General features: G+C 43.7%; 1 protein-coding gene across 4 annotated transcripts; it reads left to right on the forward strand.

Moving 5' to 3' along the window:
* The first annotated feature begins 383 nt into the window (after positions 1-383).
* On the forward strand, positions 384-10345 carry LOC124010593 (cytochrome c oxidase assembly protein COX18, mitochondrial). 4 transcript variants are annotated; one of them, XR_006834479.1, is made up of 8 exons: positions 418-550; positions 5410-5848; positions 6929-7029; positions 7369-7535; positions 7661-7776; positions 8492-8599; positions 9157-9395; positions 9557-9685. XR_006834479.1 is itself a non-coding variant. In XM_046323239.1 (7 exons), exons 2-7 carry the CDS (start codon positions 5420-5422, stop codon positions 9722-9724), a joined length of 1089 nt encoding a protein of 362 aa, XP_046179195.1. In that variant the 5' UTR covers positions 384-550; positions 5410-5419; the 3' UTR covers positions 9725-10345. The 4 variants fall into 4 exon arrangements, 3 of the variants coding, with proteins under 3 accessions (XP_046179195.1, XP_046179196.1, XP_046179197.1); XM_046323239.1 differs by lacking the exon at positions 9157-9395 and having other exon boundaries at positions 384-550; positions 9557-10345; XM_046323240.1 differs by lacking the exons at positions 418-550; positions 9157-9395 and adding an exon at positions 661-2729 and having other exon boundaries at positions 9557-10345.
* The last annotated feature ends 106 nt before the right edge of the window (positions 10346-10451 follow it).

The following is a 10451-nucleotide window of genomic DNA, read 5'->3' on the forward strand; positions in this document are numbered from 1 at the left end:
ATGCATACACACACGATAACATACACACTATACACATGGATTTTGTACTGTAGATATGTGGTAGTTCTGGAGTAAGGGCCTGAGGGCACACAGTGTGTTGTGAAATCTGTGAATGTATTGTAATATTTAAAAAATTGTATAAACTGCCTTATATTTTGCTGGACCCCAGGAAAAGTAGCTAATGGGGATCCATAATAAATACAAAATAAAAATAGCCTAAGTATCCGAATACATTAACGGGCAACGTTATCATTATAAAGAATAATTTGTTGTTAACTGACTTGCCTAGTTAAATAAAGGTTTTTAAAAAAGTTAAATACGCATTCCTTCATGATCAATTGCAGGTATCATACATATTTTTCTCCACAAGGTGGTGCTAATGCTCTAGCCTCTCACAGACGTATTAACTGTTTTCCAGACGTCATATTTCCTCGACACGTTTGGCGGCTGGAGGTGAAATCATAAATTAATACTAGATTTAGCGTGCGGCATTGTAATGTATAGATTTGGGATAGACGTTTAAATATTAGTTTCTGCAAGTGGAACGAAGGTGAGAATGTATTATTTTGTCTGAACTACATGCTATAACTAGCAAATTGCATGTCACTGACTAGCCTCATGAATCGTAGTTCCATTACACAAGAGTCATTGGACGAAGGTGTCTTCTGTACGGGATGTAAAGCCCCGTCTCTCGGTCCGAACATTTAACTCACATCGCTTGCGTTGCTGTTTTGGAAGCATGAGGACCTTTATCTTCCATATTAGCGAGAAACCATTTTCAAAAAACAAAACGTTCAATTGATACACACCTTTTTATAAGGTTAGGTTTCCTACATGACCATATCTCCATGCTGCAGCCCGTGTTTATGGAAGACAGATGGACTACGTGTGCTTAGGAATTAGCTATCTAACATGCTCCAAACACCTGTGTGTACCTGAAGGCCGCCAGAAAGTGTTGTCCATGAAAAGGTGTCAACTGCAACTGTGATAAAGCCTGTTAAGTGTCCAGTAAGTGTATTTTGATTAGTGTATATGATTGATGTGATACAAGTAAAACGCTTTGTTTCTAGAACCATGTCGCAATTGAGAATCGATTCACATTAGATAGCTTATGTGCAGTACTAGCCCCACAATGGACTAAAGGAGCCTAACGTTACTCCTTATGATCCAATGACCTTACATCATGTTTAAAGGTGAATTGGCTCTGGAAACCAAAACAGTCAAATACGCCATCTAAACATGAATCGATTGGTTCTCAATTGCGGTAGTGTTCTAGAAACATAATTCCATTTACGTTCATATCACATCAACATAATTTCACAAATGCAAAATAAACATACTGTACACTGTTAACAGTTGCGGCCAAATATATTTTTCAGTGACAACACGTTTTTTTGGCATAGCTCTTAAAGTTTACACACATGTAGGTGTTAGGAGACGCAGATAGGTAATAAGTACAGGTAGTGTATATTTAAGCAAGAAGGCACTGAGGTTGTGGTATATGGCCAATGTACCACTGCTAAGGACTGTTCTTATGCAAGATACATCAAGGTGAGGTCTGATTTAACACGGCTGTCGGCCAATCGGCATTCAGGGCTCGAACCACCTAATTTATAATTTCGTTAACCCACAATCCATTATGTTGACCAGATACTCTAGTTGTCGCTCTAACAATGAAAAGAAACGTCTTCAAAAAGGAAAGGCAGTCGGTAGGGGGACAAGATCAGGTGGTACCATTCTAGCCGATGAGAGGGCAGATATGCGTGTGAACAAAAGGTACAACTTTTTCCACTAGTTCCCACAAACACACATTTGAAATTGGCTATCGTAAACACTCATTGAAGGCTAGCTGTGTGGTTAGGTTTAAAATTGTAGAAATTGGCTTTGGCTGTGACTGGCTTATGACTTTGGCTGTTGGGACCAGTGACAACTGATATAAATTGGGTACCCTTTTCAGTACACTTGTAACAACCTAATCATTACGAACCTAATACTCGATCAAAACATTTTTTGTTAACCAAATTCAACACACTTATTGAGCTCTATACCAAAACTCCTTGCTTGGTGAGTGAAAAACATGAAAAAAACACCACCTGCTGGAGAAGGGATTTTGGCCCCAGTTGTCCCTCGCTTCTTCCTCTCTGTTTAACCTAACGTAGAACGCTTTAAAATATGCCTGAGCAGAGTTCCCACTTCAGCGGAAAAGGAAGCTATGTTGAATTAGCTGTATCCCTGAAAAACGGATGCACCCGGTTGTTGGCAACTCCGCTAAGGGAGGTTTTCAATAAACACTAACATAGAGATATGGCTGTGTGGGAATTCACTAACCCTATCATTGATCAGTGTGTATCAATGTAACCTTTTTTTATTGATTATTATTATCAGATAAGACACAGAAGGTCCTTATGCTTCCGAAACCGTAACGCAAGTGATGCGTGTTAATGTTCAGACCGAGCGGTGGGCTCTCGACAAAACTCCCCCGTACAGAAGACGCCTTCGTCCAATGACTCTTATGTGTAATGGAACTGAGAGTCATGATCAAGGGCTAGTACAGTACATGATTTACTAGCTACAAAGAGGTTTTTAGTTGTAAGATAACCTTGCTGCTTGCTTACAACAGCGTTCTTGAGTCGTTCCTATTCCCCTAAAGCAGTGGTTCCAAAACGTTTTATAGCCCGTACCCCTTCAAACATTCAACCTCCAGCTGCGTACCCCCCTCTAGCACCAGGGTCAGCACACTCTCCAATGTTTTTTTTTTAACATCATTGTATGCCTGCCACACACACTATACGATACATTTATTAAACGTAAGAATGAGTGTGAGTTTTTGTTACAACCCGGCTCGTGGGATGTGACAAAGAGCTCTTATAGGACCAGGGCACAAATAATAATACAATAATCAATAATTTTGTTCATTATTTAACCATCTTATATATAAAACCTTATTTGTTCATCGAAAATTGTGAAGAACTCTCCACAGGTTAATGAGAAGGGTGTGCTTGAAAGGATGCACATATTTCTGCAATGTTGTATTGGAGAAAGTCTCAGTCTTAAATGATTTTCCACACACAGTCTGTGCCTGTATTTAGTTCTAGTGAGGGCTGAGAATCCACTCTCACAGGTACATGGTTGCAAAGGGCATCAGTGTCTTAACAGTTCGATTTGCCAAGGCAGGATACTATGAGCACAGCCCAATCAAGAAATCTGCCAGTGGCTTCTAATTAAATTACATTTTTACAGAACCGCTTGTTGCAATTTCGATGAGGCTCTTTTGTTCAGATATCGGCAGGTGGATAGCGAATCCAGTTGTTTGTGTCATCCCTTCGGGAAAGGACCTGCGTAATTGTGCACCCAACTCATTTCGTTGCTTCGCTATATCACAATTTTCATTTTTAAATTACAAATTTTTCTCAATTTCGTGGTATCCAATTGGTAGTTATAGTCTTGTCTCATCGCTGCAACTCTCGTACGGACTCGGGAGAGGCAAAAGTTGAGAGCCATGCGTCCTCCGAAACACAACCCAACCAAGCCGCACTGCTTCTTGACACAATGCCCACTTAATCCAGAAGCCAGGCGCACCAATGTGTCGGAGGAATGGGTCTCCCGGTCGCGGCTGGCTGCGACAGAGCCTGGACTCGAACCCAGAATCTCTAGTGGCACAGCTAGCACTCCGATGCACTCGGGAGGCCTGCTATATCACATTTGACATTGTCCGTAAGCTTGAGTTCATTTGCACACAAAAATCATACATATAAAACCTGTGTGTTGTCCTTGTGAAAGCAGACAGAGAAGAGCTCCAACTTCTTAATCATAGCCTTGATTTTGTCCCGCACATTGAATATAGTATTGCAAACTGCCAAGCACTCCCTTGGCAGCAAGAGCCTCTCGGTGGATGCTGCAGTTTACCCAAGTGGCGTCGGGAGCAACTGCTTGCATGCGAGTTCCCCCTCCACTATGTCTTCCTGTCATGGCTTTTGCGCCATCAGTACAGATACCAACACATCTTGACCACCAAAGTCCATTTGATGACACAAAGCTGTCCGGTACTTTAAAAATATGCTCTCCTGTTTTCCAGCGGTTTGCAGAAGAGGATGTCTTCCTTAATTGACCACCCTATAAACGTTAATGGACATATACCAGGAGCTGTGCCAGGCCCGCCACGTCTGTTGACTCTTCCAGCTATAACGCATATAATTCACTGGCTTATGTGAATTGTTTCAAAACATCTCCTGCCATGTCACTGATGGGTCATGAAACAGTGTTGTTTGATGAAGACATTGTCTGTATAGTTTTTTTGCCTTTTCCCCCAGCATTGTCCCAACCATATCCGTGGCAGCAGGAAGAATTAAGTCCTCCACAATAGCATGGGGCTCGTCTGTCCTAGCCACTCGGTAGTTCACCATATAATACACTTCTAGCCTCTTCTTATTAATGGTATTTGTTGCTTTTATACATGTCTTACCACTCGAAACTCATCTTAATTCTCGATCCAAATTGGCATGTTTTGTTTTTAAATGTCTGTGCAAGAGTGAAGGTTTCATCGAGTTGTGAAATAGTACTTTTGAACATATAACACACTGTGGCTGAGGAAAGGCACTACTCCCAATATAAGTGAACCCCAAATCAATGTAGTTCTCATCATATTTGTGCCTCTTCGATGGTCCAACGTCCCCGCCTGTTCGGTGCTTTCCCGGGTAAGGGGGAAGTAGCTCTTCGGCTGCATCAGATTCACAGCTGTCCGTGTCCATGCTAGCTGGGCTAACAACAAATGTAGAAATACTGATACTAGTATTGGATGTGCTCGTGGAAGCAGAACGACTTGTCGTCGACAGGTGCAGGTGTGGTACTGCTGGTAGAAGCAGTACTACCAGTAGAGCTGGTATGTGTCTCTATGGACGTGGGCCTTTTTTTTCAAATACATTTTCAAGCAAACGGAATGAGCAGCAACTGCATTTGGCTACATACGGACCGTTAATGGAATTCCTGCGACAGAGTAACGGTTAATGTGATTGGATGTTAATTATTTGACGAGGCTACCTGTATTTGACATTGTTGTTATTTCGCTGAACACTAGATGGTTTAATTTTATTTTTGGCAGTGGGACGAGGCTACTTGGGCGAGAAAAAAACCTTACCCAAATGTATAGATGGCATTCCGTACCCCAGTTTGGGAATACCTGCCCTAAAGTAATGGAAAACTTACTGCAAAGTGAAAAGGTTCCAATGTCCATTGACCTTGTTGCCTGTGTAGCTAGCTAGCTAGTTGACGTGTATGTCTCCCTTACAGAAGGGCCAGTCATTGCTGCTAGCTAGGCTAAATCAAAATGAGCCAATGGTGATTGATTTACATACTATTGTGCAACTTATTTTGCCCATGCCTACGTCTTAAAAATTGTCCTCTCCTCTACAGATTTGTGACAATGCTGTGTCTGAAGATGACCATGAACGTGAGACCTGGCTCACTGTGGATGTTACATCAAATCAGCCACCTGTCACCCAAACCTCCCATTCGAAGCATCTCCCACGCTCCCTTTACCTGTGACCACCACAAAACATACCGCAGCCACGTCCCTCTTCGGGTGGCCACATTACCACGCCTCCGTCTTAGTCTGCCTCTCAAATCAACTTTATGCTTTCAGCCATGTAGACCAGCATCGACAACCAGCGGTACAGGCTGGTATGAGAGCCTAGCAGACTCTACCCCTGTCCATCTGACTGAGCAGCTACTGATCTCTGTCCATCAGACCACAGGTCTACCATGGTGGGCCAGTCTCGTATGCACCACTGTGGCCCTGAGGACAGTTGTCACACTGCCACTTGGAGCCTACCAGGCGGTCATCATAGCAAAGGTCTGTGTTGCATCAAGAACCAAGCATTATATTGTAGTGTTTTTTTTTTCTTTCAGCCCACACTGGTCCTAATGGGCAGAGTTGAGATTGAGAAGCCCTTGGGTGTGCATCTCTATAGTCTAAAGTCAAGTGGCATTCTTCCTCGTCTTATTTCCTTTGTCTGCAGAGATGTGCAAGAAACTGGCAAGTTGAAAGCGAATATCCAGGAAGCGTCGACCATTGGTTTCACCTATTTTGTAAATACATATGGGTGCAGGTCAAGGAAAAGAGATGAGGAAGCTATGTTAGACTGTTGAGATGCACCACTGGAGTAATGTATCATTTGATATGTAAATGTACAGAAACAGGATTTGAAGTTCTCATCCATATTGTTGTGTGAAACAAGTGGGCTGTGGAACATGATATAGTCACAATGGGAAGATGTTCTCTGCTGCTTATTCACTATTGCACTTGAAACTTGAAGATGTTTACACACATTCTGGGGGACAACGACAGGCAATTTAAAGTCAGCCAATGTTTCTCTGTGACTGTGCAAACATTGCTAAGCCCTTGGCCTTTATTAAGCATTCTTTCCCACTCCTCAGTTGTCGGTTGTTTCTTTTTCCAGTTTTTTTCCCCCCAGTGTCGTCGTCCTACCTTTCTTCCCCTCCCCAGTGCTGCTCTCTCTCCCACTGTGTGAGAGCAAGGGTCAGCATATCGCTCCCACAGGCCTCACACACACACACACGCAGCAGCATTCTACTCAAGCCTATGAATGTCCTCCATGATGAGTCATCATGAGAAAAACAGCTTTTTGACTTTGATATTTGGCTGTAATACATCAAGGTCCCGGACTGTTGGAGGACTTTGAGAACTTTATTTTTTTTTTAAAGGAGCAGTCGGGTTGAATGTTTTGTTGTCATAACTCAGAGAGTGGTCCTTTGTGACCAGGCTCCCTGGCCAGCCTGATTCCCTCTACGACCCATGTCCAGTTTTGGGTTACTAATGTGGGCTGTGTAATTTAGAACTTTTGGCTACATTTCATGGGGAGTCCATGTTGAATCAAAGTTAACCCCCATGCTCCTCTTTGCCTCCAGCTAGGTTGAAGCCCTGCAAGTGGAAATAGCGGAGCTGGCTAAGAGGCTGCGCTACGAGATCTCGGTGCAGGCCAAAGAGAAGGGCTGGACGGAAAAACACTGCCGGTGAATAATTGACCTTTGACCTGGGCTCCTGGAGGGCTTCCTCTGGGAGCTTGGCACCAACTCTGAAACCACAGTCTATAAATATTAACCAAAACACAACACACTTCCATGCAGTTTGAGATTTTCTTCAAAGAAAAGTGCTCTCTTGGTCTTATCTGTCAATGTAATGGTGTATGACAGTTCACTTTTTAGAACTTCTATGGGAAAGTTCCATGTTGTTCAACTGATATTACACTGTATCAGGTTTCCAAAGTCAGCTATGAGGTTTTAAAAGTAGTGACATTAAAAATGGAACTTCCTTAATGGCCTGGCATTTGGGTTCCTTTTGTGTCCCATTAGATACCAATTCAAGAAGAACCTGAAGAGGATAGTGTCTGAGCTGTACGTGAGGGATAACTGCCACCCCTTCAAGGCCAGTCTGCTGGTATGGGTGCAGCTGCCCATGTGGGTATGCCTCTCCCTGGCCCTGCGTAACCTGAGCCTGGGGGTGTCTGATGCTGCCACTGGTAAACCTCCACACTCACCATGGACGTGAATCACAATCGTCTGTTGTATCTTCTACAAGCTCCATAATCACATTTATTTTGCTTTAAGTTTAGAATGGAATATTTCATATGATTTTTGTTTTCAGCGTTGCAGGCAGAGCTGGCAGTAGGGGGAACTCTATGGTTCTCCGACCTGACATTGCCTGACTCTACCTGGATCATGCCCGTCTCTCTGGGCCTCATCAACCTGCTCATCACAGAGGTGAGGCCCTGGTCGAACTAACACACCCGGCTTGAGCAACACCTCCGTTCCATTACACACAATGGGGAAACCTTTTGGATGAAAGCTTTGATCCACCTAGTCTTCAGACCCTGTGGCAGTTTTTACAAGAGGACACTCCTTACCTAACTCGCTTTCAGATAGACCTGTGTTCAACTCACAATAGATTTCAGGGGGTGGAGTGGAGTGTCAGGTTTTGGTGTAATGAAATACTCAAATGTAGGCTAGGACAGAACATACTATCGTAGATTATCTACTGGGACGCAAAAAAGATAGTGATGTGAGTTGCTCGCTTGGTTCGGACTAGTTTTGTGATAGTCACATCTGTTTTTGATTTAAAGGGATACTTCAGGATTTTGGCCATGAAGCCCTTTATCTACTTCCCCAGAGTCAGATGAACTCGTGGATACCATTTGTATGTCTCGGTGTCCAGCAAGAAGAAAGTTGCTGACTAGCATTAGTGCAATGACGAAGTCTATGGCAACTGCTAGCAAGCTAGTAGATCCCACAGACATCTAGTCACTGCGCTAACACTAGTTAGCATTGGCTTGTGAAACTACCTAACTTCCTTCATACTGGATGCAGAAACATAAAAATGGTCCCTATGAGTTAATCTGACTATGGGGAAGTAGCAATGAGAATGTCGAGATTTTCACCGCGAATGTTTCCCTTCAGTCTAGTTTATTTGTGTTGTCAGGTATTTGCTCTGCGGAGGATGGAAGCGTCCAAGTTCCAGAAGTATGTGACCAACTTTATCAGAGGGATCTCTCTGCTGATGATACCCATAGCTGCCACCGTGCCCTCCGTAAGTGTGTGTGTGTGTGTCTGCATGCTTGTATGTGTCAGCACACGCAACCACAAACCATTTGTCCTTCAACAACATGTCCTCACAAAAGCTGTTAAACATGCCACATCACTTTCCCCCTGTAAATTAAGACAGCTAGCGCATTTCACTAGCCATCCCTATGGCAACACCCTCCCACTAGCGCTGAAACAAAAGACTTCAGCCACACCTCTGTCTCCCTCTTGCCCAGACAGGCATAGCCTCCATTGCCCCGTGCGCCTATCCACCCATCACATTACATAAGGGATGGATGAGACGAACACTTTGTTTAGGAGGCCACCTAAATGGTGATAGCAGAAAAAACACTGAGGATGTTTTCGCCCCGACTTTGGTGATAGTTCCACCAAGTCCACAGACCCATGCACAGGACGTCCCGCTTATCTGGGACACTGTGCAAAAGACACATACACACTCTGTACACTCTACAGTTGGACAGATGTTGCCACAGACAAACCCTGTTTGTCCCTGAAGACCCCCATCTGGCTTTGAAAGCCCTCTCTTGTTCCTATCTTTCCCAGATACACTGATGCAGCCTCCCAATCTAGCCCCCCCCTCAATCTGATTGGATAATCTGGAGCGTAATGTTTGTTGTGTCTCCCTCGGAGCACCATCGTAGTTGCATAAGAAACTGCCGAAGAGGAACCCAAAACGGACTGGTCCACGTGAGAGTAGGCCTTGTGAAATGCTGCAAAGGGAGACTGAAAAAAAATCAGAAGCTCTTCACGATCTTTGGTTTAGTTAGATATATTTTAGCAAGGTGATGTTTGGTAATGCTTTTTCAGATATAATTATGAAGGGCTAACCGTATGCACCTCAAAGCTTTCGGTTGAATTACATTTTACGGCTATGCATGGAGTTCAACTTTGCTTATTTGTCTCTGCTGAACGCTCTCTTTCTCCCTTCCTCTTTCTTCCCCAGTCCATGGCTCTGTACTGGCTAAGCTCCAGTTGTGTGGGACTGGGCCACAACCTGCTCCTGCGCTCGCCTCGCTTCCGGAGGCTGTGCCGCATCCCCCCCACGCGCTCCGACTCGGACACGCCTTACAGGGACATCGCTTCTTCCTTTGTCTCCAAATACATCAAGTGAAAGAGGTTTTTCCATCTGATAGTAGGGAAAGAGACTGTAGCCCCCAATCATGTCAATGCCATAGCCCCTTCCCCTGATTCAGTCAATCTTCACGATGAGTTGAAGAATTACGTGTGTTAGCGCTGGGTTGGAACAAACACCTGCACTGTACACCATGTATCTCTCCAGGACCAGGGTTGGCGACCACTCAACTAAGATCTGGAGTGGACCACAGTCCATCAGAGAATCAGACCTTGTGGACATGGAGTATCCAACACGTCCATGTCTGACAACCCAAGTCAGTGTCAAGATCTGTTTGTGACTGGTACTGTAGCATGTACATGCAGGTTTACTTTGAAAGGTAGCCACTCCCTGTTCTACCCAGGATAACTTGGTGTTGTGATTGAAGACTAACTGGCAAATGACATGGAAGAAATGTACGTATTTAAGATGAGGACCACAGTCATGGATGATCAATGGATACTACATTTGTACTTTGAACTTCCAGTGTGAATTGCATGAAAGGTTTGTTATTTTGTGAATTTTATTGTGATCCAGAAATTGATGACATCAGATGTGCTCAAAGTTGAAGTAATTGAGTGAAGTTACATCAGTAAAATAAAACATTTAGAATTAACTGTGGCATTTGGTTAATTGCAAAGTAAGTACATGTATAATGGAGACTTAGACCTTAACTTCGATGGAGACATGGAAATCAAAGATGGAGTTTAGGGGCGTGGTTGATCTT

The sequence above is a fragment of the Oncorhynchus gorbuscha genome, linkage group LG23 (genome assembly GCF_021184085.1).
Source record: "Oncorhynchus gorbuscha isolate QuinsamMale2020 ecotype Even-year linkage group LG23, OgorEven_v1.0, whole genome shotgun sequence".
Classification (NCBI taxonomy): Eukaryota; Metazoa; Chordata; class Actinopteri; order Salmoniformes; family Salmonidae; genus Oncorhynchus; species Oncorhynchus gorbuscha.